Source organism: Ostrea edulis, chromosome 9, assembly GCF_947568905.1.
Source record: "Ostrea edulis chromosome 9, xbOstEdul1.1, whole genome shotgun sequence".
Lineage (NCBI taxonomy): Eukaryota > Metazoa > Mollusca > Bivalvia > Ostreida > Ostreidae > Ostrea > Ostrea edulis.
The window spans coordinates 6,556,627-6,575,327 of NC_079172.1; the positions used below are offsets into that span (position 1 = coordinate 6,556,627).

Consider the following 18,701-nt stretch of genomic DNA (forward strand, 5'->3'; position numbering starts at 1 on the left):
ACATGCAGTGGACAAACTAAATTTTATTTAAGTGTGTGTGAAGCGTTGATCTTCATGCTCTCGTGTATTTTCAAAAAATGAAATTGATCTTTTATATTCACATTTTACTTTCATTTCTGTCGGGATATCCCTAGCTGTTGTACTATATTTATCGGGATATCCCTAGCTGTTGTACTATATTTATCGGGATATCCCTAGCTGTTGTACTATATTTATTGGGATATCCCTAGCTGTTGTACTATATTTATCGGGATATCCCTAGCTGTTGTACTATATTTATCAAGATTCATACGCACATTTTCCCTATTCATGAGGAAATGGCTATCATTTCAATTCGTAAAGATATTGAAGGCGAAAACGCTGGAAATGTAAACAGTCTGTAATAGAAATGGACGGCTCTACCAAATTTATGAAATCAACACCCCTTGGTAAGGACTGAAACCCCTGGATGGGCTAAATACTTACGGTAAGTCATGTAAAGTAACTGTACCGAATATTTAAAAATATTTTTGATTCCGAACAAGTACCGATAAGTCACTACTAAAATTGTTGAGGAAATTTCTTTGCGATTGCAATCAATCATGACTGCTCATTGACCAGATAGTGTGTAATAACCCTAGACCAAGGTCATTTTGCCAAGGTCAGTGGTTCAAAGAAATATAGGTCAGAAATGTAATGGAGAGACGGTTGATTGGTGGTATATTCGAAAATTTTCCACTCATATGGAGACGTCACCATTGCTGGTGAAGGGATACATAATTTTGGCCTATGCTCGGCGCTTACGGCCTTTGAGCAGGGAGTGATCTTAATATCGTGCCATACCTGCTGTGACACAGCGTCTCGGTTTTCGTGGTCTCATCTGAAGGACCGCCCCATTTAGTCGCCTCTTACGACAAGCAAGGGGCACTGTTAAACCGGATCCCCACGGGGCTAGAGGTAATGGTAACATTAAAATCTTAGAAATACAGTCAGTTCAGACAGTGGTTTTGTAATGGAATTAGAAGTAGTGATAATATTTTGCCCCTCCCTTAAATCCCCCGCTCCCCCACGACATCCAGTTCATGGGCCTCTTGTTTTTAAATGGTGGGTCCTACATCATTACAGGACCATAATGAGGGGTCAGTTTAAACTGCATTTATTTCAGTCAAGAAGAGAATAGATGTATACGGTACATAACTTTTGGAATGTCGAGATTAGAAAACAGGGTTTGAAGTTTTTTTTTATTAAAACAGATAGGGATCTTCTCACAGCAAGGCTACAATGTGAATTCCATGTGCAGGGGGAATAGTCGTCTGCCAATTCTGCATGAAACAGCTTCATGTAGTGCTGTGTTGGGTTTGCTTGTCTGGAGGACTTGCAGTTTTATACAGGATTTGAAATTCTCCCTTTCTAGAAATGATTAAACCGCAGCATCCTCATAGTGTAGATTAGGTGCATGTGTTCAGTCCTTGCCTCTTAGGTCCAGGCCAGGGCTGTTTGGACTTTCTTTATTGTGAAAGACAGGAAAAAACTTCTATAATTAAGAATCTAGGCGATGGTGCATTGTAGTACAGGGTTGTATAGATAATGACCCATAAACCAGACTGGGCCCACTCTTCATACACTGACATTTGTAAAATGTATAATAAAATCGGCAAGTTCTAATTTGCAGCATAAATGCAGGTTGTAAAAATGATATTCAAGGTGCTTGTGTCATGTAATGTAACATAGCAAACCTTGGTTTATTGGTAATTCTGGGCAAGATGGCTCGGGTGAGCATTGTGGCCCATGGGTCACTAGTTATAGAATGTGTGCTTTACAGCTGGTCATAAATTGACGGAATCTCTTCTCTTTACATGGAAGCGTATAGAATGGGTCTTTGCTGTGATAAGGCCAGTAGTCCATATACAGTAAAACATGCTTATAGCAAAGTGCTGGGGACAAACAATTTTGCTTCATAAGGATGTTAACTGTAAGCGCGTTTTACTGGAAGTGTGAATTCATTATAAGCATATTAACTGTAACCGTGTTTTACTGTAAGTGTGAATTCATTATAAGCATGTTCACTGTAACCGTGTTTTACTGTAAGCGTGAATTCATTATAAGCATATTCACTGTAACCATGTTTTACTGTAAGTGTGAATTCATTATAAGCGTGTTCACTGTAACCATGTTTTACTGTAAGTGTGAATTCATTTTAAGTGTGTTCACTGTAACCGTGTTTTACTGTAAGTGTGAATTCAGCTGCTCCGTAGGTACATTTGACAGTTACTAGTCCAGTGATGAAATGTTCAGTCCAATAGCTACATTTGACAGTCCAGTGATGAAATGTTCAGTCCAGTAGGTACATTTGACAGTTAGTCCAGTGATGAAATGTTCAGTCCAATAGCTACGTTTGACAGTTACTAGTCCAGTGATGAAATATTCAGTCCAGTAGCTACATTTGACCATTACTAGTCCAGTGATGAAATGTTCAGTCCAGTAGCTACATTTGACAGTTAGTCCAGTGATGAAATGTACAGTCCAGTAGGTAACTGTAACCATGTTTTACTGTAAGTGTGAATTCATTTTAAGTGTGTTCACTGTAACCGTGTTTTACTGTAAGTGTGAATTCAGCTGCTCAGTAGGTACATTTGACAGTTACTAGTCCAGTGATGAAATATTCAGTCCAGTAGCTACATTTGACCATTACTAGTCCAGTGATGAAATGTTCAGTCCAGTAGGTACATTTGACAGTTAGTCCAGTGATGAAATGTTCAGTCCAGTAGGTACATTTGACAGTTAGTCCAGTGATGAAATGTTCAGTCCAGTAGCTACATTTGACAGTTAGTCCAGTGATGAAATGTTCAGTCCAATAGCTACACTTCAGAGTTTGTCCAGTGATGAAATATTTAGTCCAGATGGAGATTTACTTATATGCTTAATAGAGTAAGTAAAAACATATTGTCATTCATTTGGGGGAAACTTCATTAAAAAAAATCAGATTTAAGGTGAAAATTAAGATGAAACCTCCCCAACCCCCATAAAAAACGCTGAGATTATTTACAATAAATAAGAATTAATGTGAATATATTTTATATAACTTTATAATAGAAACAGTTGGAACCAGGCATATTCAAGATCTTTAACTTCTGGAAGCCTTCTCCCTGAAGGATTGAAAGGCAGTTTATTTTCATAGACAAATAAATGCTGGTGTTACTTTCAGAAAAAAATAAATGTTGATTTAGTTAAGGAGATAGTACATTTATGGAGAATTTCCAAAATTAACTATGTCTGGAGTTTTGTAAGAATTGATTGGAAATGATTAAAAAATTCATGTAAGCCTATTATTTTGTGCTTTATATATCACTTTAGATAAGACAATAAGAAGTTGAATTACCTTGTACTTTGACAGTGATTGCACCCTTAATGACAAGGAATGCAATACTGAGAGCAAAATACTGCCTTTATCGCAGATAGTCCTTTCATAAGAAAAATACAGAATTCTTATACAATAGTTATATTTTGTCATGTCCAAGTTCTGAGTGCAATCAAGTGCGATGAATGTGATTAGAAAGTGAGATTAAATCAAAATGCTTTTTAGTTTTCCTTTCAATGCAGAACTTTTCTGTTCTTCTCATTTCTATACATGTTATTACTGTACAGAGCTTCTGCTGAAATCTAGTTATTCTGTTGAAAATTCATAGCCTTAGAGATTTTTAAAAAATAAATCATTTAAGTCTGATTGCAAATGCCTTTTAATCTGACTCAAATTCAAAACATTGTAATGCCGCTTGTGTTTTCAGGCAAGCTCCTAATCCTGGACTGGGGTTATAAAGTATTATCATGAATGAAGATTTGATAGGTAGAGAAAAATATATATCTCCACATGTTTCTTTCACACTTGATCAGAGTATTTCCAATTAACACGACCTAAAGAGAATATGGGTATTAAACAATTAATTTACATGAATGGTTTTGATAGGAGATTGGGATTGTTTTAATCCTATAAATCCAAGGACTCTTAAGAGCAGTCAGGAGAGAGATTTCATACATAAGGTGCTATAAGGCAGGTATTTTATTTGCAGACGGTCACACTATGATACCTTAAAATCCAGCTTTTTGACAACTTTTACTCTATCCCCTTTCATCATTTGAAAAGGAAATCAAACACCTTGACGATATTCTTATTCCACTAAAACAGTGGGTGACTCTTGTGGAATAATGTCTGCTGGAATGAGCTTCCGAGGGAATGTGTTTACATTTAAATGGAGCACGAAAAATATTTGTCAAACCTAGTATGAAGTGAATTTATTAATCAACACTGAAAAGAATGAAAATGACACATGAATTTAGGATGACTTTTCAAAATGATAAATACCCCATTTCGTCCTTTTCTAATAGCCCAAACTTGGCTCAATAGAAATGAAAGCAAAATAAAAAGTCAATGAGCTCTCTATAAGTGGATTATACAAGGCAGAATTTGATTTTTATTTGCTCAGTATAGAATTTGGGGCTTTTTTTGGCCAACGAAAACAAAACGCTGTTGGATGGCAGCATTTGATATCTATCAAACTGTCAAAAGATACATCAAACACCAAACTGTTAGGGAAGCCTATGGACTATTCAATTCCCACCTCTTACAAAAGAAGAGTTCCAACCACTTAACCTTTTATACTATTTTTATCAAATGTGCGATGATTGAATTATTATTAAGACTCTTTAAATCATTGCGTTTTTTAAAATGATCATTTATGTGCTGGAGGATGTCATATAATTTTTTTAAAAAATCAAAAGTTTTAGTAAATAAATAAAATTTAAAACGGCCACAACCATATCATTGAATGATCCAAGTCCTACTTCCTGGGCTCTTTCTGAAATATGTAAATGCCAAAATTTTTTAACATAAAATACAAATAAAAAAGGGAGACATCTTATGATTGAATTATAGAAGGTTGAAAGGTGATTCTTCCGGGCATTATCTGATATAATAATCTACCTTGATATGCCTTGTGCAGCATTGAATATTTCTCACAGTTGACAGACCCAAGGGTGCTCCATTCATTCATTTTTGATTTGCAGGTATATCATCAACTCCGACAACTCTTTTTCCTGACAGTAACCTTTCAAAACATTATCTGTCTTTCTCAGATTTCAGTGAATGTTTTACGTCATTAGAGCAAAAGATCTAAATGCACACACCTGTACAGTCATATAATGCACATCTCTCAGCAATGTTCCAGAACTCTGGAAGATGCTGTATCCAGAAAAAAAACTCTAAAGTAATGAAAACTGATGAGTATAGATATATTAAAAAGTTAAGATAAGGGCAGTGATCAATCTCATAAATATACCATAGAGAATACACTAAACTGAGAGTAGGGCTAACATGGACCCCTAGAAACACCAGAGGTGGAATCAGGTGCATAGTGCCTGGGAGGAGAAAGCATCACCTGTTGACTGGCCATCACACCATGTGTAATTTGTTGCAGATAAGAGTAAAATTAGCTTATATTAATTAGTGTAGTATATATAGGAGAGAGGAGAAAATCTTTGGCTGGACCGGGAATCGAACTCGGGACCCCTGCATTACTATAGTCAGGTGCTCTAACCACTGAGCTACCCAGGCCGATATCCATGGTCTGTATAGCCCTAATTACTACATTCCTCTCTCCTTTAAATTTGTCTTCGCCCTTGAAGACACACACAACCCAGGTTCTTTTTGCCCCTGGCAGGACATACTGGCGTGCAAGGGTGGTCAACGGCGCCAAATGTAGTATATGTAGGAGAGAGAAAATCTTTGGTTGGACCGGGAATCGAACCCCCTGCATTACTAGTCAGGTGCTCTAACCACTGAGCTGCCCAGGTCGATATCCACGGTCCGTATAACCCTAATTACTACATTAGTATAAGAGTACCCCATATCATATGGATTGTGGGATTGTGGGTAAAGTAATGTGGGATTAATTGTGGGTAAAGTAATGTGGGATTAATTGTGGGTAAAGTAAGGTGGGATTGTGGGTAAAGTAATGTGGGATTGTGGGTAAAGTAATGTGGGATTGTGGGTAAAGTAATGTGGGATTGTGGGTTGGATTCCAGCTGTCCATCAAACAGTTGGATGTTATGTTGTGTATCATATTTCTTCTTTTTTTCAAATATTGCATTATTTGGATGCATACATATAGTTGCTGTTATAACTATGAAAAATAACAGGATGCCACAGTAATTTCTTAATTCTGTCTGAATCATCAAGATTTATAACCAAAAAAAACCCCACTTCCTGTAAGAAAATTACACTTTCACCAGTCTTGAGAGCTGAAGCAGTGTCAAGAATAGATACATCCCTATCTAAGGAAATTTTAATCTTCTTCTTTTCATGCAGCCATGGAACACACAAATCTGATGTTTTGATGAAATATAAATTGTTGAAAGGTGAACATTTGAAGAGGTGTGGCTAGACATATAATCAACACTGAAAACTTCACATTTTTGCTCTCAGTCATCAGCGCCACATAATCTACAAACTATGGATTATTTGTTTTCTCGGGGTACCTGTTAAACGCCGGGATTTACATTTCCTCTATATCTACTGGCTGATTAATCTCATTAGTACTGCTGCTGTAATCATCAAAATGACTATATAGTACATTGTAGAGTTGCAATATGTTGGCGTATCTTATAGTATTTTGCTTAATCATCATCATCATCGATATCATCATCGATATCATCTTTCAGATTCTGGGCAACTGAATTTATACCTGCCATTTTCAATGTTTCCTAATGATAGACATAAAAATACCATACAACCAAATTCTGTTTCCTTATATAATGACAATATAAACTAATTCTTGTTCTCTCTATGATCTTGCTTTCATCTCCTAATTCCTCAATAGACCATGATGAATTGCATCTAACCATGGATCTAATAGTCTCCAAATGTTTCCCACTTAAGCCAGGCAATTTACTCCACAGGTAGCCAAGGTCAGTAACTCTGGCAGGTACTTATCAAACAGTCACTTCTGTTGCTGCAGTATATAACTTGCATTCCTCAAATCCTTAGCAAAAACTGTATGTACCATTTTAAAATCCTAACTCTATAATATCAAACGCTTTAGCGGTGATACTTCAGGGGGGGTGTGTGTAAGGCCAGTGCATACTGTATTACTAATTCCTGATAAATGCACGGAATCTGCAGATTTTCAAAGTGTACTAGCATTGTCAGAGTGGAAGTGGATGGTGGTCAGTTGAAGCTGGAAATCATTGATTAAACCACACAAATCTGCAGAACAAGGATGCAAAGTGCAAATCATTTAAGCTTCATAGAGAGGTGAGTAACAAAATGATTTCCATTTGCATATACACACTTACATGTAATGTAACTGATGTATATTTCTAAGTATATATGTGTATGGCTTGATATCTGGTCATTTTTGAGAATAAAATTTAATATGTTTTGTGCAGTGCTGCATCAACATTATATTTTCATAACAGCAGTGAAAAAGAAATTGGAAATTAAGGTTTAAATCTATACTGAAATTAAAGTTTATGCTGTATTTGCAATCAATATATAGACACATTTTATAATTAGATTCATTTATTCTTCATTTGAGTGCAAACAATTTAAACTTATTGACTTCTGTGGCCAGAATCCAGACTATCTCTTGGTTTTGCATAAAATATTGATAATGTTAGTTTTGTCCTTTTATGAGGTTCTGCTATGTTAACCACCTTTAGAATATGTCCGCTTAAAGCTGCAATTTACCCATTTCTTGTGCAAATAATCTTTTTGTTTCCATGTACATGTTGACATGTAATAATTTAATTAAGGCAATCAGATTGGCCACACAATGACACTAGTGGATTGATTCCATCTTATGATGGTATGATATGACAACACTTAACCTAGGTATCATTTAAATATTAGTCTTCATCACAAAGTACTGACATAAAGTATTCATATCTTTTTATTAGCTTTGAGAAACCATCAATGCATGTAGATAGAGCGGCTCTCCACTGTCTGCTACTTATTACCAAAACATGGTGGACCCTTTAACACTTTTGACAGAATTTTGTCTTCTGCCCAGAAATTTGATTTTTTTTTTCTTTGGCGGGTCATTAAAGCACTTGATGGAGATGTCGTTCAATTTGGAACCACATTCTCGACCATATTGTCTTCCGACTAATTTAAAGGACAATTTTGTTGTCGACTGAAAAAGAGGCAGACGGCGTAAGGTGTAGATTTCTATCGTTGTGCTGGTATAAGTTGTTTCTCTGTGTATACTGAGACAAGGGGAGTTTAAATGCTAGCGCTATATGATACAACATGCAGTCAGTCCAAGTATTTAAACTGAGATGATCTGCTTTTGATTTTTATAGTTGACTTTTGCTGTACTGCAGTTTAGGCTGCTTTGATATACTGATTGATTAACATTGGAGGAATTATATATTGTGTTGATTCTTGGGAGCAATGGATTAGCTCACTTTTGTTTAACAGTGACTTTCTAATGCGCCTCACTGGATTTCAGTCTTCAAGGATATTCTGCTTAAAAAGTATTTTCTCAGGTAAAAAAAGGGGGAAGCTTGAAAATGTTTATGCAAATCTTAATTTTTCTCAAATAATTGACTAATTTGAAATTTGAATTAATTTTCATAGTTTCCTTCAAATTTTAATGGGTTCAACAAAAACACAAATTTTAAACATTTGAATAAAAGTTTATTTACTCTTTTCGACTGTCTTTTAAAGTTGTATGATGTTCAAGTGTATTATTTAATATGGTTGATCTTTGACTCTTTTGTAAATTTGATATTTGATTTACTAATAGGAATTTTACCAATACAAATGTTGAACCTCTTCAGACTATTTAATCATTCATTTCGAATCCTTTTAACTCTGATTCACAGTGTTTATGGAAAGTCAATGCTGTTTACATAGATATATTTTCAGATCTTATTCATCAATAAAACAAACTCTAAAACAACACATTTGGAACAGAATTAAATTTCTTTTAAGGGATTTTCTGCTGGGCATATATGAATGGAAAAAAAAATGAACACGTTCTTTTTGGAAATGAAATCATACCCAAAATACCTCTAATGATAGCTGTCTTCCAGTTCATTGAAAATATTGAATCAAGTAATCATTCATCGAATTTTAGATGACCAATTTGCAGATGTTATCATAGATTAAAATTCTAAAGGAAATTTAAAGAAGTTTGAAATGAGTTTAAAATTTGAAGTGAAAAGTTTGTTCAAAGCCACAAATCCAATGGCAAATATTTTGATAGGAATAATCATGGTTGTGTATTTTAATTCCCTCCCAATCTTTCGAAAATTTAACGAAAATAAAAGTTTAAAGGTGAAATGAAATGAGTTGGCACCTATTGTTATCTGTTTGTTGCTTTTCTTGTGTGAAGTAGGTTTTAAAGATTTTTGTCTCCAAATAACTGTTATCCCATTCTCACAAGTGTATTGGCATAATCTGACTTGATAGGGTTAAAATTCTAATACCATTCAATATTTTTATAAATTTCATGATCTCCTCAGATTTGCTCTTTTCAAGAGGTTGAAATTTCCAGATTGAGAAACTTAAACTACCTGAAGGCTTGTAAGAGATGTTTTTTAAAATTTATTGGCTGCAACTGTTAAGAAATTGGCCCACTCCTAACCTCTTTGCTGCGACATTTGCAATTACAGGAAATTTATTGCACTGCAATATGATAACCATATTGTAAACACATTCGCTGCAGTCATTACTGAATGGAAATTTATTTTTGGGGAGAAATAAACGAAGTTTTAAAGGCTTAAACATCACAGGTGCATGGTAAAGGGAAAATGTTGCCACCTAATTAAATCAGAATTATCTTTTTTTTATGCCTTCTATATCAAAGCTCTAAGCTCTTGAAATCATTTCAAAAATATTTCTAAACAATTAGGAAGTGGAGGAAGCATTGTGTATGTAATCTCAAAATTTTGAGAGTACTGTTCCTCATATTACACCTGATTTATGATGCGGAGGCATTTTTTTGGGGGGGGGTTGTGATGTACATCTTCTCACTTCTTGACGTAATGGCTGTGTTTTGACAGATAGAAGATGGCACTACTTAGCCTTTGTGTGATGCTGATTCTGTGTACAGTGGTTTGCGGGGTCTACTCACAAAGCACAGGTAACCGTATATTCATTCTGACAGTTGATATGTCTTCTGCACACGCTTGCAGAATCTCATTTAATATATTGCGGCTCTGTTTGATATTTGCATGCCAAATGTATTATTAGAATATTTTTGGTCATATTTCACATTCATCTCTGTTTTGTACATGTGTCTGTGTGTATATGTATTTGTGTGTGTGTATGTGTGTGCTTATCATATAAAGATTGAAATATACTGTCTAAAATAGCTTTCGTGATTGGCTATCCAACACTGTAATAGGAGAATTTGTCAAATTTATAATGGAGAAAAAATAAGCAGAAGTGATACAAGATTTGGGGATTATCAGAGTATATATGTTATACGATTTTTTTTTGTGTTAACACACTGTCTACGAAGTTATAGACTAGTAGATTACAAGCCCTTTAGTAACAGATATCAATAGGTCAGCTATGAAAAACGACATATTACAAGTACAAATGTAATCTTCGGATTTGTCAAGGTACAGAATATGGCAATTTTTAGACACCCAAGGGAGATAATCAATGGCTTTTTGTCAAGGGTTGTGAAAAATCTTGACTGTCAAGGAGTTGGTGACATAATTATCTGTATAAAGTGTCAGGCAGATATTTCGGCTTTATGCTAAGGTTTAGACACCATGCAGAGAATGACTAAATAAAATACAATGTAGATACTTATGGGGATTAACAAGTCAGACAAGGGGGAGATAATTATGACTTTTGTACATTCGTTAGGGTAGCAGGTCTCACAGAAATCTGTATTCTCATAAAAAAATCCTGTATATGTAGATTGGGCCTTTTATTAGTGGATTACAGAAGGGACGACTCTTTGTTACAGTTTACAACTTTACAATGTAATTGATACAAATGTTTAAAAGTATCAGTTACACAAAAATTTGGACATTTCTAGGTCATTGCTATAAAATTAGGAATAATTATTTCTGATATTTACACCCTTTTTCTTTCTGTAGATGTCGGTTGAATGCATCAAACAAGTAGTGGACAAGCCTAATCCTTGTGTATTTGGGATAAAAAAAAAGTCAAAAGAAAAGGGATTGGAGATAGGGATTATATTTTGCCAGATTTGTTACAATAAAAGAAAGTTCTTATCTTTTGATCACCATTTTGTTTCTAGGTGCACAGTGTTTATTTTGGATGTGTAAGATGGGGGACTTCAAAGTCGACTGCTATTGATTGTGTTTGTTCATATAAATTTTTATTGACGGAAGGTCCGCCTTATGGGTTTCCGATGGTGGGCAGGTGCAAGTTGAATATTCCATTTACTTAGAAAATTTATTGACACAGTATACATACATTCAAATATGCTTAATTTAAAATGGCATCTGCCTTTTGGAAAAAATAATTTAATAAGGAGAGTTACTTTGGACTTTAAGGGGGGTTTGTCATCTTTAATGAAATAAAGTGTCATTTATGAACAAAATGCACCCCCATCAGAGTCAATAATTGCAACTTTCATCTCTAAGAGGATTTTCCAATTTATGTTTCAAAATTCATTTGTCAGTGTATTAATGATATAGAAAAATCTTACGAATTTACCTGAACCCAACAGTGGGGTTGTTCTTCTTTTCACTGTTTTTTCTTCTTTTCATGTCTAAAGAATGTACAATAAGTTTTAAATTGAGTGAAAAATTTTATATGTCAAAGTCTATTAACTTACATAGAAACTTTAGAGAAAATTCTTTTAAGAGATCATTTAAAGGGCTTTTTCCACACCATTATGTAAAATTTCTCTGTCTGATATGCATCTACAAATTTCTACTTTGAAGCAATTGTGTAGTGTTTTACAGTGGTTGCATGATATCATACACATATTTCATATCAGTTTTTTCTACTCCTTTATTTTGACGGTGTAAAATGCATCATTTAACATCCTTTTTATGTAATAAACCCATAAATACTTAAACACAACAGGCTTTTTTAATGTATTTATGCATGAACTCTTATTTTAAAAATAGTCTATGAATGTTTACATTTTGATGCTAAAATATGAATGGAGAGAGAGAGAGAAAGAGAGTGAAAGAGAGAGAGAGAGAGAGAAATAGAGATAGTATTATTTGGCTAATTATCTTCCACAGGCTGTACAAGAAGTGGCAGCAGTATGGTAGAAGACCAGGTCTCTGTATGCAAGGGTTCATGGACAGGCCACATTAGAAATGCCAGCCATCTTTGTGCCCCGGGGTGGGGTGTATGTTCCCATGAAGAACAGCACATGCTGAGTGGAATCCACTGGAAGCAGGCTACCTCAGTTCCAGGATGCTTTGCCATGAATGCTGCACAAGATGGTGGTCGGTGTCTGGAGTGTGGACACAGCATGGATCGGGTAGGTTGTAATACTGAAGTTGTCTCCCCTGTCACTCTACTTATCGTGGATTGGCTCTGGATATATACCGGTTATACTTTGTTGAAAAAAGGTCATAATTATAAAGTGGTGCACATATCCAGAACCACCACTGTATCTGAGTATATATAGCATGCTTATAATATTTGATGATTCCAAAGCTAACATCTGCTCTTATAAATACAGATTGGGCAACACCTTACGTATCTAGTGGACAATTTCAATTCTTATTTCTCCCAGACCAAACTTACAGTTCATTGGGGACATATCTTTTTTAACTAGACTTACACTGCACCATGGCTGTACCTCATTCACTAAATTCCAATCCATCAGACCCTTTTCTTTTTGGGTAATTTAAATGCAGAACTTATTCACCCCAGCGAAATACTTTAGTGAATTTATAACAATTAGCCTACCTAGAAACTTTACGGAATGTTTGACATTTAGTGCTGAAAAGCAGACTGGGGCCACTAGGAGAAAGTTCTGCATCCATCCAGAAGAACATGGAGACATCTATCAGACTGATGTCTAAATCCCTATAGTGACTGTGTTAGACGTTCAGTGCAGTGCATGTCCACAGAAAAATTGGAACAAATATGATGATCATTGAATATCCTCTTTAATTCATCTTCATTTATTATGAATCAAATGAATCATATTACTCATTTTGAAGAAGGTGATAATTTCAATTTAAGATCTCATTTTTGACACCCATTCTTGAAATTTGATTTTTAAAAAACAACACGTTAGTACTGGGAGCTCACATAATTACATCACAGAGTTAAAACCTTGTGCACTTTTAAAACTGCTTCGTAATACAAGGGGGCAGACCAGATGGAGAAGGTGATAAAAAAACAAAATTGTCAAAAGTAACCCTGAATAGTTTAACACCTGATAACGTTATCATAACTTAAACAGATTTCAGGTAGGAATTGAACAAAACAAACACTATACATTCCATGACTTTAAATCTATAGTTATGATGCACATTGTAATACCTCATATTACACAGAATGCAATTGTTCCTCCGTATAAAAGAAATAACCACAAAATACTAACAAATTTAACTAATCAGACAATTAGGCGTTAAAATTGTTTCATTCTTCCGGGGCTTTTGAGATAAGCATTGTAAACATGCTGTTGGCCATTTTTTGTTGGTTTTTTTGTCTGCCAGTTAGGAATGGTATTTTATGCCACAGTTGCCATTTTCTTTGGAATTTCATGACCCACACAGAGCAACAGAACTTTATTAAGGATTCTGTTGGGACCGTATTTCCGGAATATCTCCTGCTACAAGAGATTTGTCCACAGATTTTGTGGTAGTTTTATGGATGGAAGTCCTATAATAAATCTATATGGCTCCCCAGAGTTTACTTAGTGACTATAATTCGGACATTAAAATGATGGCATCTAAACCCATTTCTCTGGGCTTTGTGGCAGATTTCATCTTCTGGTGTTACAAAGATAACAGAATCAAACAAATTTTTATACCATAATACTCATAATAAGATTTTGAGGAAATAGGGTGAAACCTTCAGAGACTTGATGTTTTAAGTTTGTATTCATTAACAAGGTTAACTGATTAGCCTCACATTTATTAGGGGCTTATATACAATATAAATGTCAAAACTTGAAACCATTTGATATTTCACATTAGAAAATTTTGTGTTCAGTGGGAAAAAGGAGATAAACTTAAAGTTTGCTTATTAGAATGCTACTGAGTTTTGAATAAAATTATTATGAAAAAAAAAGTTTGAATTTCAAACTTTCATCCATCTAACTACACAGCTTTAGAATTAAACAATTAGACAATTTACAATAGTTAAAATATTCTATATATACCCAATGCTTTTAAATTAGAAAATCTACAATAATTGAAATGTCCTTCTATAACCATTAATTGTTTTTTAATTAGGATGATTTGGCAGGAATTGGCAAGAATTGTCCACATCAGAATATAGGCCAGACATCCTGTATCCGAGGAGGTCGGATCGATGCCAGCTGTTGTGTGGATGCTCACTTCCATACCGCCTGTCACCAAACTAATGACATCACAGGTGTCGTCTGCTGTAAGGTCACAGGTCAAAAACCCAAAATTCTGGCAAGACCTCAGGAGAGATTACTGGTCAATGAAGGAAAAGTATTTCTACTGAGTTGTCAGGCTTCTGGATCACCCCCACCTACCATTCACTGGTACAAGGATGGACAGCAGATTTCTGATGGAGGAAATGGCAGGGTCTCCATCTTGTTGTCAGGTTTGTAAGAGGTCAAAAGAAATGACAATTCAAAGTTACAAAACTTACCAGATTTGGATCTGGTATTGGACAAATAGATACCAACCTAATCAACAGAAAACAGTGCTGGACTTAATTTTAGTCTGCTTTGTACTGTAATTACCACAATTTTTAACATTGATTTAGCAGATGCAGCATACATATTATGTAAACATTTCTTCGCGGTACAATGTATATCCACAAGATCTGTGATCCGCTGACTATCCCTTGTTAAAAAATATCAACATCGTCAATCTGTCACTATGTATTTTGATATTTAAGTAATTGTGTGTTGAATATATATGGATTACAGTAATTTGATAAATTCTAAGGACACATGATATAACATGAAACAATATGTAAAAAGCTTTCAAAGAGTTGTTCCCCTTTTCCTACTGAGTGACTATACAGCACAATTGCACTTTACAACAGGTGATCTGCTCTTCACACTGCCTAAGAGATCCGACACTGGACTTTACAGCTGTGAAGTGGTCAATGAACATGGACTGGACATGGCCAGTACCAAAGTCATCATACAGGGTAAGTCTGACCTCTCTGTGTTATACACAGATACACAGAACTGGAATGAATCACATGACTCAACTACAGTATTCAAGCTTCAGCTAAACTACAAGTCATTTCAATAACATTGTTGTGTGCAGGCAATAAAATATATACACCGTCTTACATATTTGTGATTTACAGAACCTCAATCCGGGTGCAGAGACAGGTCCACAGAAGGGTTGGCTATACACCGAGATGTACATGCTTGTAAAGGGAAGTGGGAGGGGCACGTGAGGAAGGGGAAGAGTCTCTGTAGGAGGGGCTGGAGAGTCTGTAGTCCCCAGGATCAGACCTCACTCCAGCACCTCTCATGGTTGGACATCTTTGACATTACAGGTTGCTATGCCTACAATGCTGCAAACTCAAAGGGCAGATGTCAAAGGTGAAATGTCTCTTCTTGCTTAATTGGATGTCTTCGTTTTAACATGTAACCATAATGTTGATTAAAAAAGTCAAGCTTGGATTAAGCTTACTCGTAAGAATTTTTATGATAGGTGCGTCAGTGGGAGGATGGCAGGGGTAGGTCGACATTGTGGGAGGATGAGGTATTTCAAGAATTCCTGTCTGGCTCAGGGCAGGGTGGATGTTTTCAAACCCAAGGACAAGGTCAAAAGCTGCTCCTATAAAGAGGGGGTCACCACAGGAGTTCTCTGCTGTAGAAAAAAGAAACATAAATCTGGTGAGTGTGAAAAACACCCCATTTTCAATAATTTGTTTTAAAGTATCGTATACAATGAAAACTCCAACACTGTCTATATATTTTCCTGCAGTATCAAGTCCAAAGCCATCCTTCTGTATTGCTAAATGTGAAAATGGAGGAACATGTATCAAACACAATGTCTGCCAATGTAAACCTGGATTCAAGGGGGCCACATGTCACATAGGTAATTTAAACCATTTACATTCTAGTTCCTTTGGATTAAGATTTACTACTTGCCAATTTTTCTGCTGAAAACATTTGCACCTAACTCGTACATGTACTGTGTATACTTTTCTTTTTGCCAATTGAAAACACATTTTTAATGTTGAACAGAAGTTTTTAAATAATTTCTAAGCAATATAATGTGCAGGTATTTGGTTGGTTTTATTGCAGCAATTTGCAAGGGAGGTTGTGGCTCATTTGCAACATGCGTCAAACCCGGAAAATGCAAATGCAAAGAGGGTTACGTTGGGAAAAAATGTCGCAAGAAAGCTAAACATGAATGTCTCAGATATTGTATGAAGAATTGTTCATCTGGAAGATGCTCTTGTCCTAAATATGGAAAATCCTGTAAAAAGGGTAAGGAATGAATAAATCTCAAACTTCCAACTCTTTTAAGTACCTTTAAGCATATATAGTGTACTGAAAAGGGTGCTATATAAATATGGTATTATTTATTTATTTTTTATTTAATTCAGAAGGTATTTTCAAACTTTCTAATAAGTTGAGTGCTGTAAATTCCTAATTATATGCGAGGACTTTATTATTGCATAATTTTGTGAGAAGCATCATTTGTGAAAGAAGATTATTCCATTTTATTTTTAAATTACTAAAATACATGTAAACTTTCTTGATCAACACCACAGAGCTCTCGTGAATTTATGTTCTCGCGATTTGACGTATATATGAGTCATTTCATGAAGTACTCAATCACGTAAATAAGGACTGTACAGTATATTCTGGTATAGTTTTATTGTATAACTGACAAAGCTGTCATTCTTCTTTCAGTATTATGGACTCACAGAAATAAAACAAAGTCATGAGAGTATAGAAAAAGCAAGAGTGGATAAAAATTCTGGGTATGTGTGAACTATTCCAGCAGTGTATACAGAAACATTCCAAGCGTGAAGACAGCCAGCATCCACCACAGCTTGTGCTGAATGTGATAAGCTTTTTTCCAATGGAGAAAAGTACTTGTATAGCATATCAGTAACCTTGGTCTAAGCTACCGGTACTGTCTCTATAATGAGTATAGATAGGGTACTAATATTACAGTGATTTGTTGATCAACATCACCTTCTTCATACAAATCCCTTTAATGCTTGTTCACTCATCAAATATCAAATCCACAACTCACGGTTTTTTTAATACGCCTAACAACAAAAATACTTTACTACATGCAATAGTAGACACATAATACACACACCAACAGAAGTCTAGTACATGAAGTTTTAAAGCTCCCTCTTCAGTTGGGGAGATGATTAATGGGATGTTGGAAATGAAGACAGCTTGGTATTTGAATTTGCTTTTTAGGCCTTTTTGAGAAGAGTTTTTTTTGTAAGTTTCATTTACATTCTCACCTTCTAGTGGCAATTTGACTATATCTACCTCACTCGTGTATATTGCATTACCTTTGTAACTGTTGTTAAGATTTAGCAAAATGCCAGTATAGGATTTGTTGTTATATAGTTGCTATGGTTATTTGCTATGCTTTTGTTACTATGTTGTAATTCCCAAAATACTTCAGAGAGTTGCCTTTTTGTTATGTAGAGGGGTATTGCAGATTGATGTTTTGTTCTGAGAAGATTTGTCCTATTTATGATTTATATTGTCTATTTATTTTATAGTTCACCACATTTCTACTCATTGTGTTTTTTGGTCTTCAAAGATCATGTGAGGCCTATTCCATTCGTTAAACTTGGGCCAGTATTAAAAGGCATTTTGTTGTAAAACAAATGAATTTGTTGTGTTATCGTACAAACATTTTTTGTACTGTGTTGTGACATGGCTGGTTGTTTCATCAGTATTGTGGGTATTTTTATAAACTGTATCATGTTTAAAATGTAACAGTTAAATTGTAACACAAATATTACACATTGTTTAAATGTTTTAAGCATTGAAATATTAAATCCACACTTTAAAGGCATGCAGTTATTAAATGATATTTAACTTCAATACACAGTTCTTCGTAGACTGCATTATAACACATTTTAAAATATGTGTAAAAATGTCCTTGTTATTGTGAAAATAGCTTTAAACTGCATTACATGTACAATGCATCTGTTGATGAAAAATCATGGTCAGTTATGTTTAATTTTTTAAAAATGAAATAAAATGAAGTAAAGACTACTTAAATCTGTGTTTTAAAATGACTATGTGATTTTTTAATGAACCGATATGTTGCGGTATTGTTTTGAAACATCATTTAAGTCACTTGTACTATGGATTTTAAATAATGTAGTAATCATTCTGATCACAAGTAATGTGAAGTTTAAATCACAGGGCTTAAGCTGATTTATATGAAGAAGGTGAAGATAACGAACAGTGATCAATCTCATAAATCCCACAAAGAATACATAATAATATTGAAAACAAGGCAAGCATGGATCCCTGTAAACATGGGATCAGGTCATTAGGAGGAGTAAGCATCCCCCTATTGACAGGCCTGAGCTCCCTGTAATG

At 34.9% G+C, this 18,701-nt stretch overlaps 1 protein-coding gene and 1 non-coding gene across 2 annotated transcripts; one reads left to right on the top strand and one right to left on the bottom strand.

Moving 5' to 3' along the window:
• Positions 1–5,512: 5,512 nt before the first annotated feature.
• Trnay-aua (transfer RNA tyrosine (anticodon AUA)) lies at positions 5,513–5,588 on the bottom strand. Its single transcript has one exon. It is a non-coding gene; the product is annotated as a tRNA-Tyr (tRNA).
• Positions 5,589–8,079: 2,491 nt separating this feature from the next.
• Positions 8,080–18,374, top strand: LOC125659733 (uncharacterized). The gene is made up of 10 exons (XM_048891501.2): positions 8,080–8,520; positions 10,042–10,121; positions 12,220–12,464; positions 14,398–14,737; positions 15,188–15,295; positions 15,461–15,701; positions 15,814–15,998; positions 16,090–16,203; positions 16,413–16,598; positions 17,028–18,374. The coding sequence occupies exons 2-10, from the start codon at positions 10,049–10,051 to the stop codon at positions 17,060–17,062; spliced, it is 1,527 nt and encodes a 508-aa protein (XP_048747458.2). The 5' UTR covers positions 8,080–8,520; positions 10,042–10,048; the 3' UTR covers positions 17,063–18,374.
• Positions 18,375–18,701: the final 327 nt, after the last annotated feature.